Raw genomic sequence first — 15,138 nt, forward strand, 5'->3', positions numbered from 1 at the left:
AGACCCAGGATAGTGGAAAGGCAGATTTTATTGAATGGTATTGTAGTGCATTCACAAAGGGTCAAAGTGGGCAGCGACCAAAGGGAGCGCTGCAGAGGTGAACAGTTTCAAGAGGCGACAGTGAACAACAGCTAAGAAATTATGGTGCTGTGACATGTTTTAGAAGTTGGCATTGTACAATTTGAGCCTCTTAAGTTTCTTGGACAATTCTCCTGACGGTTATTTTCGTAACAGGCCCATTTGGATGAAGTCTTAAGGGAACAATGGTTATGTCTTTGTTCTTAGGAGAAAGCCCCCTCCTCAGCATCAGATGGCAAACTTAAGATCTTCGAGTCAGTCAGAATGTCAGCTTCCCACCAGGGCCAGATGGGATTTAGATCCCATTCTTTGTGACCAGCAATCAGAGCTGCAGTTCCAGTTCCTAGTATTGTAAGGGGCTGACTGAAAGAGGGGTCCATCTTCAGCGGCCTTCAAGCCTGCTGATCTAACTTACCCAACAGCAGATCCAAAGGGGCCCTTAACCCCACAACGAGTGCATGACTCTGGCTAGTCTGACTTCAGCCCAAAGAGTAAAACTTCACAAATACTTTTAAGTTTTAGAAGAAGCAAGCCCTTGTAGCAAAGAAACAAGACAGGCGTGGTAGACCCAGCATTTGGAAGATGAAGATAGGAGGGTCGGAAGCTCTAGCTAAACCAGCTTCCTGACCTTGAAGACAGCCAGGGTGACAGGGCAATCTCAAAAACAAAAGATAAACTCTCATTCTCTCCCCCCCACCCTTTAGACAAACCAAAACACTCCCCCCCCCCCCCAAGCGTTTTAGTCAACTCACCCTCACAGGGAACTGAAAAAAAACGAAATCTAACCACGGACTATTAGAATTTGTCAGAGTGGCCAGAAGGAAAAAAAAGCCTTAGGCTACTTGAGCAGGACTGACCAAAGTTACGGAGGAAAAGTCGCTAGGTAGTTCTGCTTTGTGTGTCTTTTAAACCCCGGCTTACAAGGCAGGTGAAGCCGGGGTCTAGGCATTGCACAGGGTTGGGGTGCTCTTACAGCTCGTAAAGCCGGGCTGGGGCACTGCGCAAGTTGGGGTGCCTTTAGAGATTGTAAGAACGAGGCCGGAGGACTGCGCAAGTTGGGGTGCCTTTAGAGCTTGTAAGGCCGGGCCGGGCACTGCACAGATTGGGGTGCTCTCCCTGAGCCTGCAAAGCCGGGCTTGGGCACTGCGCAGGGTTGGGGTGCTCTTGGAGCTTGCAAGGCCGAGGCCGGGACCCGCAGCCAACTGGGGGGTCCGTGAGGCCAGAGCCGCACAAAGCGGAGGGGCCGGGAGACACTCACTCTGGAAAGGCGGCTTCCGGGGAGAGAGCACCGTCCCTCGCCTCTGCCCGGCGCGCGGGTGCGTGGCAGGCCGGGCTCCGCACGCGCTCCGCAGCGCGCACGTCACTCGCCGCGCGCCAATCGCTGCCCGCCTGGCCACCTCCCGCCCGAGCCCGCGAGCCCGCCGGCCGCTTCCGTCTCACGCAAGCGCAGCAGCAGACGCCGGCGGCAGGATGGTCCTGGACAGCGTGGCCCGCATCGTGAAGGTGCAGCTGCCCGCCTACCTCAAGCAGCTGCCGGTCCCCGACAGCATTACCGGCTTCGCCCGCCTCACAGGTACCCCTCCCGCAGCCGTGTGTCCGTGTGCGCCGCCCCGTGGGCGGGGGTGGGGGTGTTCGAGAGACAGCCCGGCGCGGAGCGGGGCGGGGCGCCAGGCCTTGCACGTGACCCGGGGCCCGTGTGCGCCTGTGCGGCGCCGGGCAGCGGGGTCGTGGGGAAGGGTAACTTGCCGAGGCGCCCCCGCAGGCGGATGTACAGGAGGAGGTGCTGAGTTCGGGGCGGCGGGTCTCCTTCCTGTGCCCACTACCGCGTGCATTTTGTGAAGCACTTTGTGTCCTCCTTAGGAGGCGCCCTGCGCGCTGGGAAAAGCGCGGTCTCCACGCAAAGCGTGTGTGATGCTTTCATAAACAAGATCCGAAGTGACCTCTGTTCTCCGTGGTATGTGGAGGCTTGAGGTCACCTCCATAACTACAGCTCCTGGAGCAAGTGCAGGTGGAGAAAAAGTAGCCAGAAAGTAGTCCCAAGACTGGTATGATTTCAGAACATGAAATTAAGTGGGTCGAGGTCCTGCCTGTGTGAAAAGGTTCCCATAATGCAGTCCTTCACGTCTTGACTCAAAGTCCGCTATCTCCAGACTGTATAGGGTGGTGACAAGCCCCGAGAATCTGGGGTTCCAAAAATGAATTAAGGTAAGTAAGTAGGTCTGATTATCCTGAAGCCTTTTAGAAATAGCTGACTTAAGATACAGTCATTGGAAGCCTGATGAAAGAAAAATAAAATTGAGTCCGTGAACCAGAAGATGGAATTGTAAGGATATTTGGAGACGGGTGTCAGCTCCATTCAAGGGAATTATTTTGCTCACTAATTTTACTTGAGTACTTCCCTCAAAACGAGTTCCCTCTCAGGGATGACGGTGGCAACAGAAAAGACTTGCCATAGATTTAGATGGATAAACTCAATCACACAGACTTTAACAAACTTAGGGATTTTTATTGTCAGAGACAGCTGCTCTGCTAACTGAGTAGGTGGAGTTTTTAACACTTCACCATTAAGAGATCCAGTAGAGTGCATAAAATCGATGAGAAAGCATGGCAGCTGACTAATAAATAGTAAAGAAACATGTCTACACCCGAAGTGACGTGAAAATAACAAATGAAAAGATAGTCCAAATCTTCAGTTCTCTATAAACATCCAAATCCCTTGTTTTAAGAGACTTGATTTTTAAAAAATGCAGCATGTAAAGAATGGACTTTCCCGCCTTTGTCGTCTCTCCGCTTACGCACCGTTTTAAGTGTGATCCTTCTGCAATTTAACAGTTACTAATCTCGTGCTTTGTGATCATGCCTCCTTATGGCCTGAAATTTAGAATTTTTTTAAAAAAATTAGCTGTAGTAGTTTAATGTTAATTAATTAAATGGTTGGTTTTCCCGTTTGAATTATCCCCTTAAATGTATTCACTAAATTGGCAGTGCAAAGCCAAAGGGGTGTAGTCATTTTGTGGTATTGATCTGCTTTGCCAATTCTTTCTTCTATTTATTTATTTAAAAAAGAAAACAGTTCATTCTAATAATACACATTAATTAGATTTCTGACAGTCAAAAAGGGGAACAGTTTTCTCACACCAGCGTAGGGCAACTTGCTTTATATATGTTGGTTATGACATATTAGTTTCATTTTTTATAGATGATATGACACAAGAGTTTAGTGGAAGGAATACTTTATAAGCATGATTTCTTACTGGTCCCTCCTGTCGATAAATACTTAATCCTTATTAAAGACATTAAGGAACTTCAGCCCTAACTTTCCCCTCCTAAATGAATAGTGTGTGATGACTCTCGCTTTAAAATATTTAATGTAGGACTGTTTCTCAACAGTAACACAGTTCCCAGTCTGTTTGGTTTTGTTTTCAGTCCGGGTCTCCTGTAATGCAGGCTGGCTTCCGTCTGTAGCTGAGGATAGTCTTGAACTTGAGCCTTCTGCCTTTTCCCTCTGATCGGCCTGGTTAAATTGGCACTTCAGTAATAACTGTGTAAGCCCCAGTTCAGCACCTACAAGTCTAGTTATCATAACTTGTGTTAGGAACTTGTTGGAGAATCATCGGCGTACTGGTAATACAGCGTTCTTTCTGTTTTGAGTGTGGCAGCAGCAGCAGCGCCCTGTCCTGGAGGCTTTGTGAAGTCCTCAAGCTGTCTCCCCTACAAAGGAGATTGTAATAGTGACATTTCATTCTCTTGAGTGAGCCACTTGTAGGATCTAAAATACAGATTTTCATTGAAATAAAAACTTAGAAGACAGCTTTAATAAAAAACAAAAACAACCTTTTGTTGTTACTCATGCTCTCCTATTGAGTTTGAGGCCCCAGAGAGAGAGTTCTAGGACAGCCAGGCTACACAGAGAAACACTGTCTTGAAAAAAACAAAACAAAATGAGTTTTTCAAAGTAACACAAGAATACCAGCCTGTAATAAGTTCATTCCTATTATGTCCAAGGGACAATTTTTTTTTTTTAAGTTTTTTGAGACAGGGTTTCTAGCTTTGGAGCATGTCCTGGCACTAGCTCTTGTAGACCAGGCTGGTCTCGAAATATGACTATAGGTCATAGTCATAAAGTAGTGTAGTGCAGTGGTCAGCAGTAAAAAGAAACGAGTTTCTAATCCACTAATTGAATAACAGCAACTTTTTTTTTCTTTTTTTCAAGAAAGGTTTTTACTGTGCAGTCTTAGAACTCACTCTGTAAACCAGCCTGGCCTCAAACTCAGAGACCCACCTGCCTCTGCCTCCTGAGTGCTGGGATTAAAGGAGTGTGCCACCATCACCCATTGACAACTTTATGTTGGATAAAAGAGTATTTAGTTACAGAAATCAGTAGTGGAGGAATATTCTAGACAGATTCAGGAAATGACTTTCTCAGGTAAACAGATATTTACAGAAAACTTTACTGGTGGATGCAGGGGTACAGTTACTGGTCACAGACAGAACTGACTGCTTAGTATGTTTATTTTACTCTAAATTATACCTCAGTTTTTAAAATGTGGGACCATGGTGAGTTAATAGGAGAACATAAGTAACAACAAAAGGAGTTGTTTTTATTAACATAACTTCTGAAAGACAGTTTGATTTTAGAAAACTTTTGAAAAATCTAAATCTTTGGAATTTTTTGGGGAAATACTTGTACAGATATTTTTAGATTGTAAGTTTTCTATTTTCCTAGTTCAACTATTCTTAAAAGCAGTGTAATTAAGACTGAACTTAGCCTCTGTGGAGAACAGTGTGGGGCTCAAACGTTATCTGCCATATAGCTCTTTCAAAGTCTAAGTTTCCTCAGGCTCTCACAGATCATTGAGTACTTGTGATAGGCCGTGCAGCTTCCTAGGTACTAGCATACTGCTGTGCTTATAATAGAATGGGGGAAAACTTTACAATTGATTAAGTTTATTGGCCCTTTGATCTTGAGATAGTTAGGCTTTTAGGTGATAATAATAAAAGCTGTTCAGTGATATTCGTAACTTTCCACCAGAGCTAAAGAAATTGAGATGCTGACTGCTGAAACAGGATTGGCAGTTTGAATCTAGACTGCATTACTTACCTGAGTTCCAAGTCTAGGTAATAGGGACTTGTGTTAATCCCATACTTTAGTCTTTTCCCTCTCCCTCCTTTCTTTTCTTCTCCTCCCCTTCAAAAATTATTATTTATGTGTGTAGGTGTTTTGCCTGCATATCTATCTGTAAACCACATATTTGTGCCTGGTATGTGCCTGGAGGACAGAAAAGGATCCCCTGAAACTTGAATTACAAACAATCCTGAGCCATCATGTGGATGCTGGGAAGTGAATTCATATCTTCTGGAGGAGGAATAAGTACTCGAAACCTCTGAGCTGGCTCTCAAGCCCCTTTCTCTGTTTTAGGTCCAGGTGGGATTAGTTTCTTCTGGATCCTGTCTTTGTGGGTGTTTTGTTTGTTTTTGTTTTTTGAGACACGGTCCGTAGCCTAGGTTGGTGTGATCCTATCTCCGAGTGCTGGGCCTATGAGCTTTCAGTAGGATTCTCATCCTCTGCTCTTGCTCACTGCCTTCCTCCTGTGGGTCTTCCAGCAGAGTCTAGCTTGACTTCCTTAGTAGGTAATTTTCTAAGTACATTCGCATACATCAGTAGATTCCTACCTACCTATTGCATATCAGAACTTCTCATCACGTGACACTTGCTCAGGCCTTTAATCCTTCTCTTCTCCCATTGTATTCCAAAGATAGCATGGCCCTGAGTGTCCCTGGGCTTTGGTGAGTGTCTGCACCTGGCCTTCAGCTTCTTCAGCTGGGTGTGCAGCTCCTCCCTTTGTTTGCCTAGGAACTGTTCTCTTACTCAGCATTCAGGAAGGCCCATACAGGATCAAAAGCCAAATTATTTTGTTCATCTCAGCAATGAATTATCACCTCTCTTCTGCGTGACTGATATGTAATTGCTCATATTTTGCAGTATTGTAATCCTTTTTTATATCTCTGTATTCCGTACGGATGGAAAGCGCTTTTTAGTAGTTCGTTTATTGGTGTCTTCGAAACGCAGTCCTTCACCTAGCATGTGAATGAGGGTTCTGCTAGTTTCAGAGGCACAAGAAGCTTTTTGCTTAAACACCTTAAAGCCTTTCTCTACCTTAATTTTGTAAGCCATAGAGAAAGGTAAACAAACACGATAGGAATGATCTGTTTGCCAGTTTGATGTTGGTGTACGCAAGTCTGGTAGAGAGCGAGCGGGACCTGGGGTCTCTTGGAGAGGAGACCTGTGCACTGCAACTTCGTCGGGGAATGTGTCGCTAGCTTCCTTTCAGATAGTGCTGTGCAGTTTTCGCTGAGTGAAGATTGTCTGCAAGGTTTCACAGTTCTGTGTCTTGAAGATCCTTGAGTCTGTGAGCCTTTGGCTTCCAACTTTTCAGGTCTGTCTGGTTTCTTTTTTTCAGAAGCCTTTCCTGACTCCCTGACCTGAGGCTGCAGTCACCTCACTGCTGTGCCACCAGGTTGGATGGTTGGTCAGTCAGCTTGTTTTGTTGATTTTATGTCACCTTGTTTGTTTTCTTCATGGCTCTTAGTCCAGCCTGTGACTGTATTACCTGTATTTTGCTTCCTTACCACCTGCCCCTCCTCTCATTATCTGCTAGCAAGCATCCCCATTCCTACTGCAGTAACCGGAATAAACTTAGTCAACATTGCCCTTGAAGCGAATAGACGATTGTTATTCCTGGTTTACAGACCAACGGAGCCTGGACTTAGACTAAAGATAAACAGTAATCGAGTTGTTTGCTGCATTCCTGCTCTTTCCCAGACACCGCATGCAGGGAAACAGTGAGCCGTGCTTGCACTGCCAATGTCTCCACAAAGTGGCTACTTAATACTTACACAGTAAAACTTGAAAATTGATTTATAAGAGAAAATTGATGAGATTGTATTCAGAAAGTATTTATTATGCACTTACATTTTTTATGTGCACGTAGGCATACTCATGTGTGTTGATGCACACGTATGCACTTGTGTGTGGAAGTCAGACGATAACCTTGAGTGTCATCCTCAGAATGCTGTCTGCCTACGCTGAGACACAGTGTCTCATTGGTGTGGAACTCACCAATTAGGCTAGACTGACTGGCCATTGAGCCTTTGGGGTCCTTCTTCTTGTCTCTGTCTAAAACTAGGAGTACAAGCACTTATCACCACACCTGGGTTCTGGGGATCGGACTCAGGGCTTTGTGCTTATAAGACAGGCACTTTATTTTCTGTACTGTTTATAATTAGTGATTCCTCCCTCCCCAGAATAACTAGTATAAATAAAAATTGTCAAAGCAAGTAGCTTATCTTACAGGATTTTTATTTGTTTGAGTCTTTTGTACTTTATATTCTTTAAGTAAAATCATCTTAGCCAGGCATAGTGGTGCACTCCTTAATCCCAGCACTTGGAAGGCAGAGGCAGGTGGATCTCCGAGTTAGAGGCCAGCCTGGTCTACAGAGTGAGATCTAGGACAGCCAGGAGAGAAGCACAGAGAAATCCTGTCTCAAAAAATTTTTGAAAATTAAAAAAAGAAAGAAAAAGAAAAAAATAGTCTTATTAAATATACGCAAAGCAGTTAAATTATGCTTTATATGCTTGTTGTTTTTACTTTATAAAACTTTTGACTTAATACAACTTCAAAAATAGACTGTGTATTCAGTGTTTTTATGTTATTGCTTTGTTATAGGAGGTAACAATACCTCTCATATCAAATTTGTATTATATTATTTTAGCATAATGGATTACCAAGGAATTAATTGTTCATAAGGGCAGTTTCTGAAAGACTGGCAATGTCGCTCAGTTGGTAGAGTGCTTGAAGAGCAGAGTGTCTAGTGTTGCATGAGTCGGGCTTGTCAGCAGGAGGTAGAGCCACTCATTCCCTGATAAGGTTCCTATGTGAAATAATAACAAGAATAAAATTAAATCATACATATTTAATAGCCTAGGGTCCAGGAGGTAGCATGAGAACCTGAGGGTGAGTCCCACCACCCGAGAAGCCTTAGTTTTAGGGGCCAGAGGAGGCAGATCCTGAGGGCTTGCCAGGCAGTCAGCCTAGAAAAAGGCAAGTTTCTGACACAACAGGAAACCCTCTCTCAAGATGGTGAGTCAGAGATACGGAAGAAAATACCCATCTCTCCTGTGTTTGTGGATACCACAGGAACAGCTTCATGTTTAGTGATTTGAAAATACTACATTGAATAATACTTAATATTTTTCTACATTCAGCAATTATTTGCTTATATAAATAAGTTAATTTCCATCTCTAGCTTTGTGTTGAATCAAAACTACTTTCTTTTCCTTTTGGTAGGCCAGCACTCTACCCCTGAGCTCCATCCCCAGCATTTTCGTGTTGTAGGAGTAATTACTAAGCTAATGTTTGTTAGTGGTTAAATTGTAGTGTCTTCAGAGTAGTTCTTCCAAGAGAAAAACATTTAATTTTAGATCTGTGGAGCTTGATTCATGGTGACTTAGAATAGGCTTGGATTTGGGCTGATGAACTAATCCTGTCAGCACTACATTTTATCTACAAGTGACAAGAGAGTAATATTAAAATGATGTAATTGTCAAAGCCAACAGCGTGTTAAATGAGTTGGTTCAGTTGCCTCTGGAGCACGGCCTATCACTTATCATTGATATTTGTTAGCATGGTTTGGCACATAATCTTTCCTAAGCTAGGCTGCAGTGCCTAGCAGGGTTGGGATTGGTCAGCAAGGATGCCCAGAGGTGCCTGGGAGCATTCTCAGGCCTCTGAGAGCCATTTTGTCTGCCTTGTCTGTATCTCTCGTGTTCTAGAGACCTTCTAGATACTGTAAAAGGTATTGAGTAAGTATTTTAATGAGACTATCCAATATATAAAGGTTTCAATTCATTAGCCTGGCTTTTTAAAGGATTTTTTTTTTTTTACTTAAAAAGTAAGTTGAAACATTTGAGGCTGTGTTCTGCCTGAAATTATAAGTTAGTAGTAAATTTTTTGTGGAATTTCCATTGTATGGTTTTAGACATGGTATTAAGGAGAAAAGAGTGAACTTGTTTCCTAAACTTAATAAGAACATCTTTGTTCATAATTATGTTCATTATAAGTCCAGATAAAAGTAAATATAAGCGCAAATATACCTAGCAGGTATGAGATAGGATATTTAAAATAGTACCTCTTCCAAAAATTTCAGTTTTTCAAATGGCGTTAACCTACAAATAAAAGAAGACAATCCTAGTAGGGCTGGGTCTGTTGTGTTTGTGCAGTCATGAACTTGACAGCCTGTGTTCCTGATGGAGCTCTGCAGACGCTGACAGCTGTACCTGTGTTCAGTTTCAGAATGGCTCCGCCTGCTGCCCTTCCTTGGTGTACTTGCACTTCTCGGCTACCTTGCCGTGCGTCCATTCTTCCCGAAGAAGAAACAACAGAAGGATAGCTTGATTAATCTTAAAATACAAAAAGAAAATCCTAAAGTAGTGAATGAAATAAACATTGAAGATCTGAGTCTTACTAAAGCAGCGTACTGTAGGTGTTGGCGTTCCAAGACGGTAAGATGTCCATTTACACATACGATAACGTTGTTTGGAGTTCTTTAGGATTGTCTCAATCTCCAGTTGAAATTCTGTGAGATTAGGGATTTCCCCATATTGTTCAGTATTTGAAACTGACATTCCCAAGATGAAGTTTGACCTTTTTTGCTTGATAGAATTAGAAGAGAGCAGTGAACTCTGATGCTCTCACGTGGCTCAGCATTTGTCTAGAGCAGTATATTTTATTTTTTTTTTTAATTTTTATTTTTTTTTAATTTATTTTTATTGAGCTCTACATTTTTCTCTGCTCCCCTCTCTGCCTCTCCCCTCTCCGCTTCAACCCTCTCCAATTTACTCAGGAGATCTTGTCTTTTTCTCCTTCCTCTTGTTTGTTGTTCATTTGTTTTTTGCAAGAGAGAGTATTTAAGATTTAATGGGAAGGAGCTTAAACTTTGATGTCAGAATAAGTAATTACTAATATTAGATGCCAATCTGTCATTTGGGCAGGTTAAGCAAATTTGCTAGCTTGGTTTGGTTTGGGTCAGTTTCTCTGTGTCTCTGTCTGTCTCTCTATTTGTCTCTCTCAACAGGGTTTCACTATGTAGCACTAGATGGCCTAAAATTGGTGGTATTCACCTAGAACTCAAACAGACACTGCTGCTTTTGATACCTGAGTGCTGGGATTAAAGGCTAATATGCCTACCCTGACTTAATTAACTTTTAATCTCTGGTTTGTAGAGTCGTTTTGCTTTTGTTGTTTGTTTTGTTTTGTTTTTTTCAATCTTCTCTATAGGTCGTGCAGATATTTTTGAAGATTTAGTGAAATGATACATGTAAAATAGCTCGCATAGTGTAGCTATGCTAGCCATAATAACGTAGCTTTTAATGAAGAAAATGGATTTCAGGTGGTAAGTATTCTAATTGATAAAATCTGTTTTGTATTTGGTGAAGGTTATTTGAAACTTTAAATGTTTCTGTTTTATTCTTTTTAACAGCAAAGTTTTAGAAACAATATAATAGGCAACAGTCAAAGTATAGGAAGTCACAACTGATGGGATATTGGGAAGTCAACACAAAGTATAGGAAGTCACAACTGATGGGATATTGGGAAGTCAACACAAACCATGTTTTAAAGAAATAGCTAATGGCAAGATGGTTCTGTGGATTAAATTTTTGCTGCAAAGGCATAAGGATCTCTCAGTTCAACTCCTGGACTTTTGTTACCCCAGCGCTGGTGTAGGGGTTGGGGGAGGACTGACAGAGACAACAGGCTCCCTGGCCAACCAGGAGTGAAATCACAGGTTCAACAAGAGGCCGTCTCAAAAATTCAGGTGAATAAGCAATTGAAGAGGGCATCATTATGTCGGTCTCTAGCCTCTACTTGTGTCCCCATGGGCAAGCACGTACATCTGATGCACAGGCCCCCCAAACATATGACATGAGGTCCTGCCTTAATAGAAGAAAAACATAATACAGTAGGATCATAATTTTCCTTTTAAATTTTAAATTTAGAGGAAAGCCTATAATAAAATACTAATTATAATATTTGGATGGATTGAACATTTAATAATACCTTTAATATTTTTCAGAAACTTTGCAGAATGGGTTTTATAAGAAAACATTGTAACATTTACTTTATACATTTATTTTTTTTTAATTCAAATAAGAAATTAGCTCAGACGTAGAGCTCCATAGAGAACAAGAGCTTATTTCAATCCCTTTTTGAACTTTTATACTCACTGATATGGATCAGCAAAGATTTTGTTTTATTTTGGTTTGGTTGTTTTGTTTTTCAAGACAGAATTTCTATGTGTAGCCCTGACTGTCCTAGAACTTACTCCGTAGACCAGGCTGGCCTCAAACTCAGAGATCCACCTGCCTCTGCCTCCCGAGTGCTGGGAAAGATTCTTCTTTTCACTCTACATGCCTGCCTGCATGGAGTGTGGTGGCTGGGATGGTGGATGTGTGCTGTTGTGGCACACTAGCTGCATGAGCATCTCACGGATGTCTCTACTTCATGAGTCCCGTTGTAAAATAACATTTGCAATTCTTTTTCCCTTTTAGTTTCCTGCCTGTGATGGGTCCCATAATAAGCATAATGAATTGACGGGCGATAACGTGGGTCCGCTCATACTGAAGAAGAAAGAAGTATAACAGTAGCCATTTAGGATTGAAACTCTTGTACTCTTTCCTCGTTTGTTGTGCATAGAAAGTCTTTGGAGGGTTTACCTGTCAGTACTGGTTGAATAATTCTTTCTGCCAATTATTTCTTGCTACACTACTGCTTATATTTGATACTTTATATAATCAGTCCTGAAATCAAGAGTTAATAAAGTCAATACTAAAGATTATAATTAATTGGGAATTTAAAGTTTGGCCAAGGGCCGAAAGTTATTTCTTTGCATATCAGTATTTCAACAGAATGTATATATTTTTTAAAAAAGTTCTCCCCTGTTCTGTTAAATGTATTTTTGTACTATTTTGTTTTGCTCATTTGAAGTAGTTTGTCATCCTTTGGCCTTTGTGGAACTCTGTTGTTTTTAGATGAAGTATGAAAAATATTGCCATCAAGAATTTCTTTGGGGCAATAAACCCCCTTGTTTTATAGATATTCTTGTCTCATTTCTATGATTATCTCAATTTGTAAAGTAAATCAGATATACAAATGTTCCAGCGAGAAACAGTTACTTACATCATAAAAAATTGATCACCATACAAAAGGCTTGCTCAGTATGTGTGTGCGCACGCGCGCGCGCCTGCCCGCACTTGTGTGTGTGTGTGCTGTTTAACTTGGTGCCAGCTGGGCAGTGAGAGCACTTACCGCGAAGGTCTACTTATGAGCTACAGTATGAAGGTCAAGTAGATGTAAAGTATCTGAATTTGCCTTAAAATAACCCATACTCAATTGTGTTTTCTCATTTTTGTAGTCAGTTACAGAAGAACAGGGCAACAGAATATTAAGTCACTTGTAATTTAAGGGGTTGAGTGTGCACATACTGAGAAAAGGTTTTGGTCTTTTTTTAAGAAGTGATAGCTCTTTATTGCATTAACTTCACAAAGCATAGACAAAATGTGTGTGTGCGGAATGGCAGAAGAGCGCCTGCGAGGACATATGGCACAGCGTGATGTGCCTGCTGCCAAGGAGGATGACTCAGACAGCAGGGCTTACTACTTTTACTTTCCATTCCTCTCCTGATCCCCCACACAAGCATTTGTATACTTTAAATTGATTTTTAAATCAAGACTTTGAATAAAATTGTCAAAACACAATGAAGCTTTCTAGAATTGTCTAAAGAGAGGTAGGATGGAGGCAGCATTGTGGGACCCTAATGCAGATGGACTAGACACTAGCTGTGCAGGGAAGTCAGCCGGGCAGGTGTTACCCGCAGATCCTGCAGACAACAGCGCCACAGCAGAACCGCTCATTTCATAACTGAAGAGATACACTGTTAAGGGTAAAATAAGGATATATAACAAAGGTGAAATTTAGTTTAGTACTTGAGTTCTGCCATAAAACATGTTACCTCTAGGAGCAGGGGAAAAGCAGAACAGTTATATTTGGGGACACTCATTTGTCAGGTCTGCTGGGTTAGATGGGTCGTCTCTAGGGTTTCTTATTTATTTAATGAGCATATAGTGAGCCTGGTGCCACATATATAATACATTCTGTTCTCTTTCATTAGCGATTATATCTAGCTGTTTGAGAAAGACTAGTGATGGCAAGCCAAGTCTCCATGCTAAAAGGAAAATGGTTATAAATCAATTTATCACATAATTAAATTACATTGACACATTTTATACTCTTAATGTTTGTGAAGTGTGAATGTAAAAACATTTGTTTTAACATTAAAACCTTTGTCTATTTAGACATGTTTTAGAAAGGATTTTTATTTTATGTGTATGAGTGCTTGTTTGCATGTATCTATGTCTGTGCACCGTGCACATGTCTGGTGCCCAAGGAAGGCAGAAGAGAATGTTGGGTCCTCTGGAACTGGAACTAACAGATGATTGTGAGCCACCATGTGGGTGCTGGGAACTGAACCCGGGTCCTCTGCCAGAGCACCCAGTGCTATTAACAACTGAGCCATCACTATAGCCCTGCGAAATTTTTAATAAGATGAATAAAGACACTTAAATGAAGAGGTAGTAATAGTTTGGAACCAGAAATCAAGAACTGGAAAAGGGGTCATAGTATTATGAAAGTCAAAAGCGGTACAAATGAGTTTATGTTTACGCAGTCACTTTTATGGTACTAGGGATGGGACACAGGGCTTCACCCACACTGGCAAGAGCTCTTTGTACTGAGCTCCCTCTTGTGTCTTTTTTACAGTAGAAACCATTGAAAGAAAATATAAGGAAGTTTTCAACATAGGTTTACTGGAAATTTTGAATTCTTTGTCATTTTAGGCATTTTAGCCAGCTGTCGGGCATCTCTTTAGTTTTATTTTACATTACAGTTCTCATGTAATGGCTACCCATAAACTATTAAAGATACAGTCCACTCAGTTCATGATGTTTTATTTTTAGTTGTCTGTTGTCTGTGCATGTACCTGAGTTTGCAGATGTGTTTACCTGTGAGCGTAGAGGCCAGAGGTCAGTGTGGGTTATCTTCCTCAGTGGTTCTCTCCCTGAATCTGGAGCTCACAGATTGGACTGGGCTGACCAGCCTAGTGAGCCTCGGAGCTGTCCCATCCCCATCTTCCCAGCACCCAGGTTACAGTCGTGCACTGCAGTAAGTACTGGGGACCAGAATTCAGGTTCTGGTACTTATGTGGCGAGCATCTTACTAACTGAGCTGTTGCCTGAGCCCCTCGTCTTTTTCCATAGAGGTATAGGAGACAGACATTCCATCTTTGTGGTAATGAAGCTAAGAATTACTGAGTATACTAAACATTCCATTAAGCATGTATTGGGATTGTAAATGTATCTCATGTGTTGGCAGTGGGTTCCACAGTGTGCTACTACCTTCCTCAGGACCAACAGCGAGATCCTAAAGCTAGATTTGGAAAATATCTGTGCTGGGGGAGCTTTACAAGATCTGTGCCCAAACCCTTAACTCCTCTTCCTACCTGCCACTGGGACTAGTAGAGCATTCATCTTCAGTGGCTGTGCCTTCTCGTTTGTTTTCTGAGACCATTCGCCCCTAGTGCCTTCACTGTCAGATTAACCAGTTATTCTTCCACAGTTGGTCACAAGACTGGAATAAAGTCCTCACCAAAACTTTGGATCCTTGTCTGGTCCCTCTGCTTCTCTGTCTGGAAAGCATGCGGCTCCCAGCGACGTTCTTCTAAAAGCATTCCGGTTGCCATACTTTCTATTCCACAGAAGGCAAATTTATTGGAAGTTGGTAGTCTAAAATGATATGATCAACTTTTAATTTTGTCAAATAGAGTAATGAGAAAAGTGAAATCTTTTTCCGAGGATAATTTTAGTGCCCTGAGAGTAAAACAGTTTTCCCCTCCTATGTTTTCCACTTTTGAACATATTAAGTTGTTGCTGTGCCCAGAATCCACATC

General features: G+C 41.9%; 1 protein-coding gene across 1 annotated transcript; it reads left to right on the plus strand.

Moving 5' to 3' along the window:
• Positions 1–1,470: 1,470 nt before the first annotated feature.
• Cisd2 (CDGSH iron sulfur domain 2) lies at positions 1,471–14,127 on the plus strand. Its single transcript, XM_075981288.1, has 3 exons — positions 1,471–1,651; positions 9,426–9,640; positions 11,687–14,127. Exons 1-3 carry the CDS (start codon positions 1,549–1,551, stop codon positions 11,774–11,776), a joined length of 408 nt encoding a protein of 135 aa, XP_075837403.1. The 5' UTR covers positions 1,471–1,548; the 3' UTR covers positions 11,777–14,127.
• The last annotated feature ends 1,011 nt before the right edge of the window (positions 14,128–15,138 follow it).

This window comes from Microtus pennsylvanicus, chromosome 7 (genome assembly GCF_037038515.1).
Source record: "Microtus pennsylvanicus isolate mMicPen1 chromosome 7, mMicPen1.hap1, whole genome shotgun sequence".
Lineage (NCBI taxonomy): Eukaryota > Metazoa > Chordata > Mammalia > Rodentia > Cricetidae > Microtus > Microtus pennsylvanicus.